Consider the following 19476-nt stretch of genomic DNA (forward strand, 5'->3'; position numbering starts at 1 on the left):
CGGGAGCTCCCCGGGCTGGGCTCAGCTTCCCGCTGGGACTGGGCAGCAGGCTGGGCTCCAGCTGGGATCAGCAGCAGCTGGAAATACCTCTGCGCATCTCCACTTGCTGCTGCTGCTGCTGCTCAGAAGGAGAAACAATGAAGTGAGTCGAGAAGTTCTGGTTTCTCTTTCTCCTGGTGGATTTTTTCATTTGATTTGACACTTGAGAGGCAATTTCTGTGATTTTATTTCAGCAGCAGCAGCAACAGGGCCGTGTTTGAGCACTGCAAATGTGGTCTGTGTGGCTTTAATTCTCCTTGACTTAGTGCTCAAGGACTTTAGAGGATTTCAAGATCTGCTAATCATGATGCCTGTGACCAAAAGCCTGAGTTCACCTATTGCCGGCCGGGGGTCTATGTACAAAATCACAAACAGGATGGGACTGCTGAGGAATGTGTCTTGAGGTGTTTATTTTCCAGCATCAGTCTCATTACATGGTTATGACAATGGGAAGATGCCGGCAGTTTGTCTCCTCGGCAGCAGACAAAGAACTCAATGTTACAACTTACTTTAAAAGTTTTTTGACCAATCGCGCAAAGTAAAGCATATTGACAGTAGTTCTATCCAACCATTATAAGCACACGTACCTTTGGTTAAAACAATGCCTGATTATTTCGAATACAATACCTGCGTGTGAGCCACAATTCTCAGAGCTCATTTATTAAGCTCAGTACTTCCTAATATCAGGTTTTCTGCAGCTTAGGGAGTTTTTCGAGCCAAGCTCGAAAACTGTTATTACAGAAACTATTGTTCTATTTGTCCTTACTTTCCCACTTCTTATTTAACTTTTCTGCTGCCGTATCTCATGGTTACAGCTCAGCTCTAATCACAGTTCTGCTGTCTCTGAGGCCTGCCTTTTGCAGCTTTCCCAAAACCCTCTGATTTTAAGGATTCCCACATTCACCGTCACGAAAGCACTCTGGGTAGCACTGATCAAAAAAGGCAATTGCAGTTTTACAGATAAATTTCAAGTGGCAAGAGCAGCCATGATCTCCAATTGCCAAGGCAAAGGCAGCAGCAGCCTCCTGCTGTCACCTCAGGGTGAGTAAAGCAGTGCTGAAAACAGCGCTGGAACCCGATCCTTTCTTTCTCTGCGGGCTGGGTCAGGGCAGCACAGGCGGGCCCTGCGCAGTCAGGGCTGGGTGTGGGTGATTGCTGCTCTACTCCAGAGCTGAGCTGGAAAAAGCCCTCGGGAGCCGAGGCAGGAGCAGGCGGGAAGGGGCCGGAGCTGCTGCTGCTCCTGGCCGGGAGCCCCGGCTGGGCCGGGCCGGCGCCCCCTGCGCTGCGGCTGCTGCTGCTGCCAGAGCCGGCGGGACTCGGGGACAGGGAACGGACACGGGGGGACAGCAAAGGCCTGGCGGCTGCAGGGATGGTGGCGCTCGGGCCAGCGCCAGCACAGAGCTTCAGCCCGCAATGAACCCCGAGGGAAACGCTGGGGAAAGGCTCCATTTCAGCCTTTCTTCACTCGTGGCTGTGAAGGGACTGAAATAAAAGGAGAACAAGCAGGGCCCGACCCCTTCTCCTTTGGGAGGAGCCCCAGGCCTGGGGCTGTGAGGGGCCGTGGGGGTCTGTGAGAGCCTGTGAGGGGCCATGAGGGGGAGAAGGGTCTCTGAGAGGCTGTGAGAGGCCTGGCACCTCATGGAACCAAGGGTCGGTTATGACACTGCAGAACCAAGGTGATTCCTGCTGACAGTACAGAACCTCATGGAACCAAGGGGCAATTCTGGACAGCAGGGCCATGGAACCAAGGAGTCCATTGGGACATTACAGAACCTCATGGAATCAAGGTGTCCATCTCACTCTACTGAACCTCATGGAACAAAGGGTCCCTTGTGACACTGTGGAGCCAAGGACACTGCTGTTGGCTGTACGAAAGCTCATGGAACCAAAAGTCCATTGTGACATTCTGGGGCCTCATGGAACCATGGAGACCATTATGACACTTCAGAACTCACGGGAACCAAGGGGCCATTTAATCTAAGGGTCATTGTAGCACGGCGGGGCCTCATGGAATCAAGGGGATCTTAGTGGGGCTCCGTGAGACCACCGAGAGATTCTGACTCTGTGGAACCAAGGAGACCATTGTGACACTACAGGGTGCGGTGGAACTAAGAACTCGTGTGACAGGGAGGAGCCCAATGGAATCAAGGGGCCATTCCCTACTTCAGGGTTTTATGGAGCCAAGGTGTCCTTGTGACACTGTGGGGCATCATGGAGTCCTGGAGACCATTCTGGCACTTTGAGGCCTTGTTGAATCAAGGGACTCTGCAGGGCCTTGTGGAACCAAGGAGCTCTTTGTGACACTGCAGGGACTCATGGAAGCAATGAGACCATTCTGGCACTCTGAGTCCCCATGGCACCAAGGGGCCAGTGTGACACTATGGGTCCCCATGGAAGCAAGGGGCCAGTGTGACACTATGGGTCCCCATGGAACCAAGGGGCCAGTGTGACACAGCCATGCCTGTGGAACCAAGGGTCCATTGTGATTTTGGGGAGCCCAATAGAACCAAGAGGCCATTGTGGCACTCTGCACAGTCCCATGGAACCAAGGAAACCATTTTGGCACTGCATGGCCTCATGGAAGCAAGGGGCCATTGTGCCACTGCAGAGCCAAGGAGACCACTGGGGTATCGCTGGGCCTTCTGGAAACAAAGTTCTGCTGCAGGGCCCCCAGGATCCAAGAACATGGAACAAGTCTTGCTGGCTTAGCCTGACTGGTCCGGCTGACCTTGACATGTTGAGGGTTGCTATTCATCTGCCCCTGAAGCCATGGAGCTCCATGTTTTCCTCCCTCTGGGAAAGAACTCTCCTTCTCCTCCAGGGGTTCATGGCTGAAATTGGTATTCTACCTTCATATTTGATTATATCAAAGGATTGTTCCTATATGAAATCTGCCAGAACAGACAGCTCTAGATGGCCTTGGCATCTGGGGGGGCAACATCTCATCTGCCGTCAAAACACTGGGGGGGCTGTGCTTTTCTTTCCATGGAAAGAAACATCTCTCATGTGCAGGCATCCATAGCCAAAACTGGGAATCTGCCTCCAAAATTCCTTATATCCAAGAGAGCCCCCAGATAAAAGCTGCCAGGACTGTCTAGGTTCCCTTGGATTCCTGAAGACCAGCTCTCATCTGCCTGTGAAACACTGGGGCTCTGCCCTTTCCTTCCTGTGCAGAAGAGCTGTCATTCTGGTCCAGGCACCCATGGCTATAGAAATACACTGCTACATATGGCTGAAATGGAATTGCACCTCCAAAACTCCCCAAATATCCAAGGGTTGCTTTCAGACAAAAGCTGCAAGGACAGACAGGTCTGGCTTACCTTGGCCTCCAGTACCTGCCTCTCATCTGCCTTCAAAACCCTGGGGCTCTGTGGTTTCCTTCCTGTAGGAAAGAACTGTCCTTCTTGTCCAGGCGCCCATGTCCTCAAGCACATGAGCACTGTATAGGGACAGAGGAGCTCTGTGCTCAGTGGGGTGCAGACTGAGGACAGAAGGGGAGAGCCCTGGGAGGGACTGAAGGGTGGATTCAGAGATGGTGGATCCTTTTGACATCGTAGAGTACAGCCAGAGAAAGAAAGAGTTAATGCAAAGGGCAGCTTGGGAGGCCCAGATTGGGTAAAAAGAGCAAGGAATTTCCCTGCCAGGGCAGGGCTGTGGAGCAACACATCCCTCAGAAGGAGCCTGGGTCAGCCCAAGGCTTTGTGTGGGCAGGCAGAGGCAGGCAGGAGGCAGAGCTGTCAGCAAAGGAAGGGGCCAGCCAGGTGGGGCAGCCGGGGGATGAGCACAGCCTGCAGGGACAGAGGCGCAGGGCAGGGACACCGTAGCACAGCCTGGGCTGCACAGGGCACAGGCATGGGCAGCAGCTGCCAGGCCCTGACAGAGCCAACTTGGGCAGCACTTTGGCCATGGCTGCTGGGCCTGGGCCTGAGCCAGGAGCAGGAGACAAGTGACCCTTGCAGGTCTGGGGCCTCATGGCCTCCTTGTCCCTGCTCAGCAGCCTGGCAGGGGCCGCCCCATGCTCCTGCCCTTGGCACTGCACATCCCCACATGTCAGTGCCCATCCCGGGAAGAGCCCTGAGCAAGGAGGGAGGGACAGGATCTGCCTGGCCAGGGGCTGGGGCTCAGGCCTTGGCCCTTTGCATTCCTGAAACACATCCAGCTTTGCTCAGCACCAGAGACACCTTTGACTTGTTTGTCCCCAGCTGGCATCACTGCCTCCAGTGTTCTGCTCTACCTGGAACCTGGGGACACTTTCTCAGTCGTGTCCTTCAGTGTGGTGCATTAAAACTTCAAGAAACTTGGGAGTTTAAATTTAACTTTGAATTCTTGAGAAGTTTTTTGAAGACTCTCTGAGGGACTGAGTCTGATGTAAACAACACCAAATCCCTGAGAGGGTCATTGAAGTCCTTGTGCTGTGTCTGTGCTGCTGAGTTGGGCCAGGCTCCTGGCACAGAGACAGCTCGTGGGAAAACAAGAAGAGCTTCAAAAAGACATTTCCCCTGAGGAGCAGCTCCTCTCCCAGCCCAGCAGGGCTGAGGGCACTGCCTGCAGGTACCTGAGAGCAGTGAAGCAGACAGAGGCTCAAAGCAGCTGGAAGGACAATTCTGAGCTCATTCTTGGAGACATCTTCACCACTTCTGACACAGTCAGTCTCTGGCTGCAGGGATCTCCTGAAGCTGACCCAGGACAGGACTGATGTGACTCTAAGGATGGCTCTGGTGCTGTTTCTGGTTTGGGGGAGGATGTGCTGCAGAGCAGGGCTGCCCTGGGCACCATCAGAGGGACAGGGCAGGACGGCTCCTGCTGCCAGGGATGGCTGCAGGGGGTGAAGCTGGGGCTGCAGCCAGGGCTGCCCAGGGCTGTCCTGCAGAGCAGGTCCTGCAGCCCTCAGGGCTCCTGGCCAGCCCAGGGCATGTGCCACCTGCCAGGGGCAGCTCTCAGCCTGCCTGGCACCTCCCCATGGATGGTGCAGGGCAGCTGTGGGTGCAAGGAGTGACTCCTGCCAGGGCAGGTCCTGCTGCTGTGGAGAGGGTGCTGTGTGGGCCAGGGCTGCTCAGAGCTCCAGCTCATACCCAGCTCATTTCTGAGGGGACTTTTCAGGAGCTCAATCAGGCTGTATTTTCCTGCTTCCCTGTCTGCTCTCCTGAATCTGTGCTTCCACTTTTCCCTGGCTCAGCTTGGTGGCAATGAAAACTCAGCTGTGCAGGGCAGAGCAGGGGCTGAGGCTCTTAAACCACCACACTGAGGATTCCTGGGGACCTCAGCAAGTGCCTGCACCTGCCCAGCCTCCAGATCCATCCAGCATCACCTTTCCATGGTGCCCAGGCTGGGGGAGCTGTTCTTTCATCCCTGCAGCCCCGAGCAGCTGCAGGGCAGGGCTGGCCCAGGGGCTGGGCTGGGCTCTGGCAGCTCTGGCAGGGAAGGAGCCCGGGGCCACAGGAGCAGCTCGGGCTGGGACAGCTCCAGCAGCAGAGCCGTGGGCAGGGAGGGAGGGAGGCAGTGCTGAGGGAAGCCCTGCTGCAGGCAGATGTGGCACCTGCTGGCCCTGCCCTGCAGGGCAGACACTGCCCTGAGCAGCACAGCTCTTGTGTCCCCTCCCAGCCAGCACAGCCCTCAGCCCGGGGGCTCGGGGCCATCAGTCCCTCCTGGGCAAGCAGAGCAGCTCCAGAGATGAAGGGCATCTCTCTGGCCATGTGCCCATTCCCTGCTGACCAGGGCCTGAGGGCCACTGTCCTGCCCTGCTGCTGCCTAGCAGGGCTGGGCAGGGCTGGGCAGGGAAAGGCTTTTCCTCAGGCCTGGCTCTCTCCCTCTCCTGGCCTTGGCCAGGTGCTCCTGGCAGTGCTGAGGGGCTCTCTGGAATGGCAGCTCCAGCTGCAGGGTCAGGCCCAGCCCTTGGGCTCCTCCTGTGCAGGCTGAGCACAGCAATGGGGTGTCCCAGCTCCCTGTGCCCGGGGAGCTTTGGGCAGGGCAGCCTGGGGGCTGGCAATGAGCCCACTCTCCTCAAGGAGTGCCCTGGACAGGAGCCTTTGGTGTGTCCTCGGGATGTCATCCAAGCTGTCAGCTGCCTCCAGGGGACACTGGGGGACAGTCCTTGGCCAGAGTGGGGCTGAGACCCTGAGAAAGGCTGAGCCAGTTTGCTCTGCTCTGGGTCCCTCTGCTCTCAGCTGTGTCAGGCTGATTTCCAGGGACAGCCCTCCATCTCAGAAAAGGCAGCTGGGGACAGATGAAGCGACAGAACAGCTCCCCTCACCCTTCACTGAGTTACAGCCAAGGCTCTTGCATTGCACAGTTCTCTCTGCTCTCCCTGGGCTCAGCGGGAAACCCTCTCAAACTGCCTTTGGCCATCATGGCTCCTTAGCCCTGGGACAGGAGATTCTGCCAAGCTCCTCTGCGTCAGGAGCAGTTTGGGCTGATGGAATCCAACCCCAGGACTGGCCCCTGTCCCCATTCCCATGACCCCACTGCTGCAGAGCAGAGCTGACCCCTCGGTGTCCATGGACAGAGCCCCTGCTCATCACAGCAACAGGGCCAGATCCCAGCAGAGCTCCCGGCACAGGGCTGAAGGGAAGGGCTCTGAGAGAAGGAAAACTGGGGGGAACAGAGGGGAAGGGCTGGGAGAAAGGGCTTGGACATTGCTCAGGAAAGTCTGCCCTGACTTGTCACTGTCTCCTCCTTGAACAGCTCCCCATGGCCAGAGACACTAAATGTCCAACAGCAGCTCCATCAGCCACTTCCTCCTGCTGGCACTGGCAGACACGCGGCAGCTGCAGCTCCTGCACTTCTGCCTCTTGCTGGCCATCTCCCTGGCTGCCCTCCTGGGCAACGGCCTCATCATCAGCGCCGTAGCCTGCGGCCACCACCTGCACACGCCCATGTTCTTCTTCCTGCTCAACCTGGCCCTCACTGACCTGGGCTCCATCTGCACCACTGTCCCCAAAGCCATGCACAATTCCCTCTGGGACACCAGGACCATCTCCTACTCAGGATGTGCTGCACAGGTGTTTCTGTTTGTCCTTTTCTATTCAGCAGAAATTTCCCTCCTGACCATCATGTGCTACGACCGCTACGTGTCCATCTGCAAACCCCCTGCACTACGGGACCCTCCTGGGCAGCAGAGCTTGTGCCCACATGGCAGCAGCTGCCTGGGCCAGTGCCTTTCTCAATGCTCTGCTGCACACAGCCAATACATTTCCCCTGCCCCTGTGCCACGGCAATGCCCTGGGCCAGTTCTTCTGTGAAATCCCACACATCCTCAAGCTCTCCTGCTCACACTCCCAGCTCAGGGAACTTGGATTTCTTGCTATTGGTTCCTGTTTAGCATTTGGTTCTTTTGTGTTCATTGTTTTCTCCTATGTGCAGATCTTTAGGACTGTGCTGAGGATCCCCTCTGAGCAGGGATGGCACAAAGCCTTTTCCACCTGCCTCCCTCACCTGGCTGTGGTCTCCCTGTTCCTCAGCACTGTCATTTTTGCCTACCTGAAGCCCCCCTCCATCTCCTCCCCATCCCTGGATCTGGCAGTGTCAGTTCTGTACTCGGTGGTGCCTCCAGCCCTGAACCCCCTTATCTACAGCCTGAGGAACCAGGAGCTCAGGAATAACCTGAAGAAAATGATATCAATTGGTTTTCAGAAGCAATAAACTCTCATTCTTCTGCATATCTCTTATGATGTTACTCTTTAATTCTCACTCTGTGTCTTGTATTTTTTGCCGTTTACATAGGCGTTAAACTTTTGTGAATTTGTTCACAGAACAATGTTTGACTCCAGTATTTTTATTTTAATATTTATCTGTCTTTTTGCACCCAGATACTGGAAAACCAGCATATGTATACTACATATATGCTAACACAAAATAAAGAACTCTGTATTGCCATGTGTGCCTGAAATCTTTCCTCCCTGATTTCTAGAGCTGCAGGGTCCGTGCCTCTGGGCAGAGCTGGAGGAGAAAAAGGAACCCCAGTGTTCCTCACTTCCAGGGAGCCCCAGGGCTTCTCCTCCATAGCCTCCCCTTCCTTCACTCCCACACTCCCCTTCAGAACCCCTGTGCTGGTTTAGGGCCTCAGGGCTCTGCCAGCTCAGTCCCTGTCATGCTGTGTGCCTGTCAAGGGAATGCAGGCAGGGACAGGCTGTGGGCACTGCTGGGACAGAGCTGGGCTCTGCAGCAGCATTTCCATCATGCAAGGGCATCTCCCCAGTGCAGGGCCTGAAAGCTTCAATCTCCTTCCCAGTTACTCTCAGGGATGTGCCCAGCACAGTGCCCTGGAGAGGAAACCAGCAGTGCCCAGCAGAAGTGTGGCAGTGATCAGGGTGGGGGCTGTCCCAGCAGTGCAAAGCCAGCACTGCTACAGCAGTGGCCTCTCACCCCAGGTCACAGAGGTTCTTCTTCCCTCCATGGAGGGACATCAAGTGCCCGGGTCAGGAGTCTGTGTCTGCAGTGCACGGACACTCCACAGCCCTGAACATCCTGTGTGTGTGAGGGGACATAAACCCAGTGAGCACAAACTCCTTCAGCTGCTCCTGGACTTTCCAGAGAGTAACATCCCCTGGGAACCCCTGAGTGCAGGGCTGGGACGAGCTCCTGAGCACAGAGCTCCCTGTGTCCATCCCTCTGGCCCTGGGACACCTCAGGCAGGGCAGAGCAGGGCAGGGTGACACCCACAGGGCTGAGGTCCCTGCCAGGCTCTGGCAGTGGCAGCAGAGCCCAGGGAGCCCCTGCCCGTGCTGCAATGAACTCTGTGTGTGTGTGCAAGGGAAGGACTCGTGTCCCTGGGCAGCCCTGGGGCTGGGAGGAGGGCATGAGCCCAGCTCAGGGGTGGGCACCTGGCAGAGCCCTGACATTTCTGGCTGTGCCCATAAGAGAAGAGTTGGGCAGGGTGACTGTGGTTAAACCCCTCTGGCCATCAAGTGACAGCCAAGTGTCTCTGTCACTGTCCCTCCTTCATCAGAAAACAGGAGAAAATAAGGTGAAAACATTGGTGGTCATCATAAAGAGAGATTAATACTGGAGGGACCAAAAAGCAAAGGCCAAATGCAGAAGCAAGGAAAACCATGGGAAAACAAGAGTTCAGCACCTGTAGTGGTTGCTTTGGAAGACAAATGTATTAATACAGAAAATCCAGAGACCTTCTTGTCCCCCTCATTTCCCTGCTGATCTGGACATCACATGGAATGTAAGAGCCCTTGGGTCAGTCCAGCCAAGCTGTCCCATCCCTGTGCTCCCTGGAACACCTGCCCACCCCCAGCCCACTGGGGGAGCAGGTTGCAGAAAAGCCTCATGTGGGGCGAGCCCTGCTCAGGGACAGCCAAAGCCTTGGGCTGGGACCAGCCCTGCTGCAGCCAGAAGAGCCAAGCACAGCAGGACAGGGGTGCTCTGGGCAAAGGGAACTCCATCCCAGCCACACCCAGGCCAAGGGGGCTCAGGGGGCTCTTCCCACCTCTGCTATTCCACAATTGAATGAATCTTTTCCTTGGAGAGCTCTTTGAAGAGACAATTGCCAGAGAGGCAGAAGCAGAGCTATAAAATGCTCCAGTACAAACACAGCAGCTCCTGTGAGGAATGAACCCTCCCAGGGCAGTGCTGTGGCAGGAGCAGCACCCAGAAGGAGGGGGATGAGCTCAGTGCATGTATGTGTGTCCCCAGACACAGAGGGTGAGGGTGGGCAGAGGTCAGGGCAGGGCTGGCAGTGGCAGGGCAGAGCCAGGGGGCAGTGAGATCGGAGTGTGCAGCCTGCAGGGACACAGCAGCAGCTGTGGGACAGCGCAGGACAAGCTGTGCTGGACATGGCCAAGGGCCCTGGCGGGGCTTGCAGTGCCCAGGAGAAGCCAAGTCTTGGTGCCCTGGGCACAGCAGGGTCTGTGCCACCAAGGGCTGGGAGGAGACACCTTGTCCTGAGGCACTGGGGCCTCCTGGCACAGCCCCAGCCAGGCTGGGCACTGTCAGCCCCTTGTCCTGCCCTCAGCATCCCCCCCTGCCCCACATCCCAGTGGCCTCAGGGATCTGCTGGAAGGAGTCCCTGGGGAGCCTTGCTCAGGAATGGCCCTGGGGGCTCCTTAATGCTCCCAGGGACTTTGGGTTTTGCTTTTGCCTGGGAGTCTCTGAGAGGTTTGTGCAATTGTGGCTACCGGTTCTCTTCTCTAAAGAGTCCAGAAAGAGCCTGTGTTGGTGATGGACCTCACTGGACTGACACTGAAACTGCATGAAAAACAGAAACTCCAACAACACCTTACAGAATTTAGGCATTACTTTATTCTTGCCAGGATGTCATTGCGGCCATCACATGCAATAGAAATTATTCCATCCACACGTGTCCGGATTCCACAGTGAAAATCATTCCATCACACATTGTTCTTTACTACGCTTTTCACATAATTATACAGAAAAAACCCAAAGAAATTAATGTTCTTTGCTCTCAAATTATCCAATTCTTAGTATTCCATCTGCTATTGCTGATTGATCCGTTCGCCTTTGATGTCAATTAATCCTCATTCTTTGATTCCCTTCTCAATCTTTTCCCAGACCAGGTGTCTCTGCACACTGGGGGTGATGTTAATTAATGTTCATTTACCTCCTGTGCATCTTCTGGCCACTCCCAATCTGTAGATGTTAAGCTCATCAGGCCTCACCCAGCCTTGGTGAACAGAGTCTTTTGAAGAGAAACTTCAATTCCCCTCTACCTGGGCAAACAAACCCCTGACTGAAGTTACGTTAAAAGAAACCAGAAGTTGTATCGTTTCGGATAATTCCATTAGGTTCCATAGTGTCACAGTGCTCTCCTTGGCTCCATGAAGCCACGCAGTGTCACATCGAACCTGGGTTCCACCAAGCCCTGTGGTGTCACCCTTGACCCTTGGTTCCATGAGGCCCCACAGTGTCACCGTGGCTCCTTGGTTCCAGTGGCCCCACAGTGTCACCGTGGCTCCTTGGTTCCATGAGGCCCCACAGTGTCACCGTGGCTCCTTGGTTCCATGAGGCCCCACAGTGTCACCGTGGCTCCTTGGTTCCATGTGGCCCCACAGTGTCACCGTGGCTCCTTGGTTCCATGAGGCCCCACAGTGTCACTGTGGCTCCTTGGTTCCATGAGGCCCCACAGTGTCACCGTGGCTCCTTGGTTCCAGTGGCCCCACAGTGCCACCCTTGCCCCTTGGTTCCATGTGGGCCCCCAGAGTCACAACAGCCCCTTGGTACCATGGCCTAGTTTTTGGCAGTGGTGGGGCACAGGGATGGCTCCCGTGAGAAGCTGCTGGAAGCTTCCACCGTGCCTGGCACAGCCAATCCCTGATGGCTTCAAGGATGGACCTGCTGCTGGCCAAGGCTGGGCCAGTTACAAACGGTGGTAACGCCTCAGTGATAACAGATTTAAAAAGAAACTAAAATAGAGATTGTCGTGCAGTTTTAACTCCAGTCAGAAAAGAGCAGAGGGAAGACATGTGAGAAGAACAACTCTGCAGACATCAAGGTCAGTGCAGAAGGAGGGGGAGGAGGTGCTCCAGGCACTGGAGACCCAGACACCCTGTAGGAGAGCCATGGAGAGAGGGCCCCTGCTCCCAGGCTGGAGCAGCCTGTCCTTGGAGGAATGCACCCCATGGAAGAGTGACCCATGCTGCAGCAGTTTGGGAAGGACTGCTGTCCCTGGGATGGACTCACACTGCAGCAGTTTGCAGAGGGCTGTTGCCCCTGAAATGGACTCACATTGGAGAAGTTCCTGCAGAACTGCCTCCCTCGGGAGGGACCTACGGTGCAGCAGGGGAACCACCCCTCTCCGTGAGCAAGGGCAGAAGCCATGGGTGATGAACTGACCATAACCCCCTTTCCCTGTCTCCCTGCACTGCTGGGGTAGGAGGTAGAGCTGGAAGGAGGGAGGAGAGGGGCTTATTTAATTTCCCCTTATCCTGCTCTGAGTTTGTTAGTACTAAATGAATTTCATATCTCTAAGCTAAGCCTGTTTTTCCCAGGACAGTATTTGATGAGTGATCTCTCCCAGTCCTTATCTTAACCCATGAGCCCTTTATAAAATTTTCTCTGTCCTGCAGAGGGGAGTGAGCGAGCAGCTCTCATGGATGCCTGGCATCTGGCCTGGGTCAACCCACGACACCTTGGTACCACAGGGTCACAATGGACCCTTGGTTCTAAGGGGTCTCACTGGTTCCATGAGGACCTGCAGGGCCACTTAATTCAACAAGGCCTCAAAGTTTCACAGTGGTCTCCAGGATTCCATGAGGCCCTGCAATGTCAAACTGGACCTTTGGATCCATGGGGGCCCACAGTGTCACAATGGGCCCTTTTGGTTCTACAGCATCACAATGGCCCCTCGGTTCCATGTGTCCTGCACTGTTCCATGGATCCTTAGTGCCATGGGTTCCTGTAGTGTCACAAGGGTCTCCTTGGTTTCATGGTGCCACATGTTGCCATAATTTCCATGGTATCACAACTGCCCCTGAGCCCCAAGAGGCCCCATAGTGTGACAGTGGCCCCTTGCTTCCATGATGCCTTGTAGTGTCACAATGGTGTCCATGATTCCATCAGGCCCTGCAGTGTCACCATGGACAGTTGGTTCAATGACGCTCCCCAATGTCACCGTGGCCCCTTGGTTCCACAGAGCCCCACTGTGTCACTATGGTCCCTTTGGTTCCAAGGCTCAGAAGTGCCAGAATGACCCTTTGCTTCCATCAGGCCTTGAAGTTTCAAAATGGTCACCATGGTTTCATGAGTACCCCCCGTGTCACAAGCGACTCTTGGTTCCCTGAAGTTCTTCAGTGTCACAATGGGCCCTTGGTTCCATGAGGTTTGGTAGAGTCGCAGTTGACTCTTGGTTCCATGAAGCCTTGCTGTGTCACAATGCCCACGGTTCCATGAGTTTCCATGGTGTCACCACGGTCTCTTGGATCCCCAGTATCACCATGGTCTCCTTGGTACCATCCAGGCTTTGTAACAAGAGACAGTGAGCCATTTTGTGCCTTGCTAATGAAAGGCTGCAGAACTCATGGTTGTGAGGCTGTTTCACTGATAAGAAACAATAAATACCTGAGTCTGAAATATCATCTCAAGTACCTTCAATCCCAACCTCAACAGAGGCAGAAAATACAAACAGAGATTCCACAGTAAATCAAAAACAGGGACCATATTTTGAATGCAGGCAAAATGCATTCAAGTGCATTCAAATGCACTCGATATGATGGGGAGCTGATATTCCCCTACTCCAAGAGTGAACTTAATAAGGGCTGACTAATTAAGGAATTACAGAGAACCACAGTATGAGAAAAGCAGGTGGCATAGGTAATTCTGGGATAGGGAGACCAGAAAGCAAGACCAGATGAACCACTGTAGCCACCACCAAGAAGATCACGTTCACGTGCTGTGGGCAGCAACCCCATCAGGCCGTGTCACGATCCGCTGGGACAAGGGGGATCCTGATGGTTCATTTTACCGATCTCAGAGTGCAAACACACACAGCAGGGGACTTTCAGTATTAACCAAAACAAATGCACCTTTTATTGAGTGCCCAGAGCAGATGTGATAGAAGGATTAGAAAGGAGATAAAGGACAGAGAAAGAGAGAGAAAGGGGGGGGGAGATGAATAGCTACCAATATAGACACGAAATCCTCGTGGTCCAGCCAACAGATCCATCTTGAAACCTCGGGGAGAATCTCAAAGTCTTTGGTTAACTTGGGGTCTTTTATAATCTACCGCCGGGAGGGGAGCAGGACGGCACATCGAGGGAACAGGTACAGGACAGTGGAGAATGAGTCCCTTGAGAACAGGTTGTCACGATCCGTCCCTATGAATGGGTTTCATGATGGTTCGTAAGGGATCTCAGGGTGCAAAAAGAACCAACACGGTACAGGGGGGTGTTGCAGCAATAATCCAAACAAATGCACCTTTATTGAATGACCACAGCAAAATGCGATGGAGGGATTAAGGGAGAGAAAGACAGAGAAAGAGAGAGAGAAAGAAAAAGGGGAATAGAGCTACCAAACGTAGAGACAAAGTCCTTAGGTCCAGTCCAGTTGAGGATCTGCCTGTTACGTTGGGGAGATCTCCGAGATGCAGTCCATCTGGACTCCAATTATACACTTTTTGTTGAGGGGGGAGGGGGATTATTTCAAAACTGAATCTATTGTATCATCTGGTAAAATAATGGTATTTGGAAAAGGGGTACACACAGTTTATATCAGTGGGCAAGGGCCATTGTTTTCGTGGTCCAATGCCCACACCTGCAACATTCATCTTGCTTTGGTCAGCTCGCCTCCCCCGCGCACCTCCCCGGGCTGGGGGCTTCAGTCCCAGTCCTTGGGGAGTGTAGGAGCGGCCTTTCTCACCTGGGGATTTCTCGGGTTTTTCTCTGGTGGAGAGGCTTCTGTCATCTCAGCTTGTCTGTCACAGTGCTTGCAGATGAGCGAAAGGGATCTTCTGTGGGAGACCACTCAAAAGCTCAGGAGAAGTTCAGCCAGGCCAAGAGGTGGGACAGCTTCCAAGGCTATTGTTGCAAAAAGGGCTCAGTGCCCCCTTCTTCTCATTGGGCTCAGTGTAGCATGCAGAAAAATGCACCTGTGGAAACAGTAACTTAGCAATTCCTTCAGGTCTTAGAGCCCCTGGCTTGGCGGGGAACTTTCCACTGTAGGGCCAGGAATGGGACAAAGGGGGTCTTCCGAGCGATCTCTCAGTGACAGTTGTGAGGCAGATTGGAGGATATTTCAGACAGACTCTCTCACAGGTACAGACAGTCCAGTTCTGAACAGGACAAACCGGTGCCAGCAGTGAGCGGGGCCCGTTGTTTCAGGACTGGTTCCTATGGGAAACATCCCGCTCCCAATGGCAGACATCCCGCTTCAGTCAGCCCAGCCCCCCTGTTAGAATTTTAAGGATCTCAGTCTCAGTCCTTGGGAAGGGCTTCAATCTCCGTCCTCGATGGCGGTTGTGAGGCATATGAGGGATCTTTGGACTCTCTTACAGACTGACATCCCAAAGCATAAAAAAATTATACATTTTGCCTTAAAAAAAAAATGCAATGAATAATAAAATTATAATTATTTTTTCTTATTTATATTAGTAATATTCTATGTCTCTATCCAAATTTCAATGTTTATATTTAAATTCCATACATTTTTAGCAACCAAAAAATTTATTGGTCATTGTTTATAAGTAACACAATTTCCTTAATTAATTCATGTCTATTGGCTATATATTTCTTCCTCTTTATGGAAACTAGTAATATTTGTAGTCCTTTTGGCATCATTTTTATCATCTTTTTCTCCGATAGTGTCAAGGGGAGGAACTTTGGGGTGCCTGGAGACATTTCTGGGTCACATTTGAGGCTGTTTTAGGTCTGGGGAGGGAATTCAGAGAGAACTTGAGGGTCTGGAGGACACTTGGGGGAGCCGGGTGAGAACTTGGAGGGGCACTCAGGGATTATGAGGGACACTTCGGGGTGCGGGGCAGCACTTGGGGGTCCAGGGGAGCCCTTGGAGGTCAGGGAGGGGAATTTGGGGCCCTTCGGGGTCCGGGCGGGCCCTTGGGGAGCTCGAACGGGGCTCTCTGGGGCGCGGGGGGTGATGGGAGTTGTAGGCGTGGGTATCATTCGGTTTAACAGGGCCGCGGAGCATCACGGGAGTTCGAGACGCAGCTGCAATGGCTCTCGCCGGGGCACGGTGCATGACGGGAGATAAAGTCCCTGCTGGGCAGGTGGAGCATGACGGGAGCTGTAGTCCCGGAAGTGGTCCGGGAAGGCTCTTGGGGGACACTTTTGCGTCCGAGCCGCGACTTGAGGTCCTCGGAGGAGCTTAAGCGGCTCGGGACCCCTTGGGGGGGAGCTCAGGGAGCTCTATCCGTGCTCCTATGGGCGCGGCGCGCGGCAGGAGTTTTAGCCGCGGGACTGTGTTCTGAGGGGCTCTGGGGCCGCGGGAGATGAGATGAGATGAGATGAGATGAGATGAGATGAGATGAGATGAGATGAGATGAGATGAGATGAGATGAGATGAGATGAGATGAGATGAGATGAGATGAATTCCCAGAAATGGCTATGCCGGGCATCTGTGGGTGCGAGTGCACTCAGGGGGTCCGGTGACGCTTTCGGGGCGTCCCGAATGGGCGCTGAGGGGGCAGTGAGGGATCCTGGACTGTCTGGGGGACACTTACGGGACAGATGGGGGCGGACCCCGGGGTAGGGTGGGGGGGGGGGGGGGGTATGTCTTTGGAGCGTGACAGGCGTTGTAGTCCCGGCTCCAATGGGGCTCAATTGAGCCGCGCGGCATGACGGGAGTGGTAGTTAGAAATAGAAGACGGCGGCCATGCTAGGCACCGCCCCCGAGACACCGATCTCTGGTGCTGATTGGCTGCGCGAGGTGATAGGCGGGAGCCTCGGCAAATGGGAGGCGGTGGAGGCGGGAAGAGCCCATTCACCCCCTCCAGTCCCTCCCAGTACAACCCAGTTCACCCCCAGTACAGACCAGTACAACCTCATTACAGACCAGTTCATCCCAAGCAGAACCCAGTACAACCCCAGTGCCCCTCCAGTCCTTCCCAATACACCTGAGTTTATTCCCAGTCCCTTCCAGTTCCCCCCCAGTGTCATCCACAGGATGCCCCAGTGTCCCCAGTCTTCCCCACAGTGTTCCCAGTGTCCCCAGTTTGTCCCTGTCCTCCCCAGCGTCACTCCCAGTATGTCCCAGTGTCACCCACAGCTCAAGGCACAGCTTCTGTGATCAGGCCAGAGCTCCTGAGGAGAGACCCTGGGTCAATATCAGTCACAGAATGCTGCAATCACCACTGCTCTAAAGAGAAATAAAATTAAATACATCCTTTAAAATAGGAATGTGTATTTCTTACAAGGTCTTTGAAATCTTTCTCCATAACTGGACTGGGAAAACTTTAATGACCCTCTCATTGCTTTGGTGTTGTTTACAACAGACTCAGTCCCTGAGAGAGTCTTCAAAAAGCTACTCAACAACTCAAAGTTAAATTGAAACTCTGAAGTTTCTTGAAGTTTTAATGGGTCCCACTGAGGGACACGACTGAGAAAGCGTCCCCAGGTTCCAGTTAGAGCAGAACACTGGAGGCAGTGATGCCAGCTGGGGACAAACAAGGCCAAGGTGTCTCTGGGGCTGAGCAAAGCTGGATGTGTTTCAGGAATGCAAAGGGCCAAGGCCTGAGCCCCAGCCCCTGGCCAGGCAGATCCTGTCCCTCCCTCCTTGCTCAGGGCTCTTCCCGGGATGGGCACTGGCATGTGGGGATGTGCAGTGCCAAGGGCAGGAGCATGGGGCGGCCCCCGCCAGGCTGCTGAGCAGGGACAAGGAGGCCATGAGGCCCCAGGCCTGCAAGGGTCACTTGTCTCCTGCTCCTGGCTCAGGCCCAGGCCCAGCAGCCATGGCCAAAGTGCTGCCCAAGTTGGCTCTGTCAGGGCCTGGCAGCTGCTGCCCATGCCTGTGCCCTGTGCAGCCCAGGCTGTGCTACGGTGTCCCTGCCCTGCGCCTCTGTCCCTGCAGGCTGTGCTCATCCCCCGGCTGCCCCACCTGGCTGGCCCCTTCCTTTGCTGACAGCTCTGCCTCCTGCCTGCCTCTGCCTGCCCACACAAAGCCTTGGGCTGACCCAGGCTCCTTCTGGGGGATGTGTTGCACCACAGCCCTGCTCTGGTGCCTGGTTCCTCTCTTGTGTCCACTCTGGGCCTCCCCAGCTGCATTTGTGGTATCATTTCTCTATTTGGCTCTTTCCCACTATGGAGAAAAAGCTCCACCACTTCTGAATCCACCCTTCAAGCCCTGCCAGGCCACTCCTGTTCTGTCCTCAGTCTCTTCTCAAGTGGGACCAGGCACATCAACCTCCATGGGTTATGTTCTTGAGGCCTGCAAGCCCCAGCTTGGGAGATCTTTGGGCCCTCTCCAAGGTGTTTGCAAATGAAAACATTCTGCTCATAGTCTAAGAACAGCACCAGAGGCCAAGGCCAGGCAGAGGTGTCTGTCTTGGCAGCTTTTGTCTGGGAGCAATCCTGGGATAGATGGAATTTTGGCAACCAAATTCCAATTTCTGCCATGGCCCCAGGTCAAGAAGGCTGGTTCTTTTCCATAGGAAGGAAGGCACAGAGCCCTGTTGCTTCTGCGGCAGATGAGATGTGACCACCAGAGGCCAAGGCCAGACAGAGGTGACAGGTTTTTGTCTGCAACATACCCTTGCATACAGGAAATTTTTTAGGGCGAGTACCAATTTTCTCCATGGGTGTCTGAGAAGAGAGGAAATTCTTTTACACAGGAAGGAAAGCATGGAACCCCAGTGGTTCATGGGCAGATGAGAAGCAGCCCTTGACATTCCAAGATCAGCCAGACCTGTCAGGTGGCCCCTGGGAGGCCAAATCAGCCAGAGCTGTTCCATGTTCCCCTGATTCCACAGGGCCCCACAATGTCCCAGTGGTGCCCTTGCTTCCATGAGGCCCTGAGGTATCACAGTGGCCCCTTGGTGACACAAGGCCCTGAAGGGTCTTAATGGTCTCCATGGTTCCACGAGGCCCCACAGTGTCATGGTGGTCTCTTGGTTCCAAGAAGCCCCACAGTGTCACCATGGCCCCAAAGTGTCACAATGGTGTCCATGGTTCCACGTGGTCCTCACAGTGTCACAGTGGTCTCCAGAGGAAGGAAACAACCGAGCCCCAGTGTTCCCGGGGCAGATGAGCAGCATCCACCAGAGGCCATGGGCAGCCAGATTAGACAGAAGCTTTTTTTCTGGGAGCAATCTCTGGATATAGGGAATTTTAGAGGTGGAACACCAGTTTCAGCCATGGATGCCTGGAGGAGAAGGACGGTTCTTTTCCATAGGAAGGAAAGCATGGAACACCAGTGTTTCAGGGCCAGATGAAAGGCAGCAATCACAGGCCAAGGGCAGCCAGACCTCTCTGTCCTGGCAGCTTTTGTCTGAAAGCAGCCCTTGGATACAGGGAATTTTGCAGTTGGAATCCAAATTTTGGCCATTTCTGCACATATCCATGGTATCTAGGATGTTTTTTTCCACAGGAAGGAAAGCACAGAGCCCAAGTGTTTCAGGGGCTTAAGTACAGAGAGAAGTCTCCTGAGAGGCCAAACCAGCCAGACCTGTTTGTCCTGGCAGCTTTCATCATGGAGGAATCCTTGGATATAAGGAATTCTGGAGGTGGATTCCCAACTTTGGCCATGAGCACCTGATCGAGATGGATGGTTTTTCCCATAGGAAAGAAAAGTGCAAAGCTCCAGTGTTTTGGAAGAAGATGAGAGGTGGCCACCCATGGGCCAAGAGAGCCAGACACGACACCTCTAATCAGGGGGAGATCCTTGGACATAGGGAATTTTGGAGGTGGAATCTCAGGTTTGGCCGTGGGCACCTGGCCAGGAAGGAGAGTTCTTTTCATTAGGAAGGAAAGCACAGAGCCCCAGTGTTTCAAAGGCAGACAAGAGCCAGCTCTTCAGAAACCAAGGCCAGCC

General features: G+C 54.3%; 1 protein-coding gene across 1 annotated transcript; it reads left to right on the forward strand.

Moving 5' to 3' along the window:
- The first annotated feature begins 6743 nt into the window (after window positions 1-6743).
- On the forward strand, window positions 6744-7334 carry LOC132335038 (olfactory receptor 14I1-like). The gene has a single exon (XM_059861162.1). It carries the CDS (start codon window positions 6744-6746, stop codon window positions 7275-7277), a length of 534 nt encoding a protein of 177 aa, XP_059717145.1. The 3' UTR covers window positions 7278-7334.
- The last annotated feature ends 12142 nt before the right edge of the window (window positions 7335-19476 follow it).

Source organism: Haemorhous mexicanus, chromosome 16 (assembly GCF_027477595.1).
Source record: "Haemorhous mexicanus isolate bHaeMex1 chromosome 16, bHaeMex1.pri, whole genome shotgun sequence".
Lineage (NCBI taxonomy): Eukaryota > Metazoa > Chordata > Aves > Passeriformes > Fringillidae > Haemorhous > Haemorhous mexicanus.

What these genes read in the sequence shown, in the direction of transcription:
- LOC132335038 (XM_059861162.1), top strand. Translation starts at nt 6,744, where the DNA reads ATGTCCAACAGCAGCTCCATCAGCCACTTCCTCCTGCTGGCACTGGCA.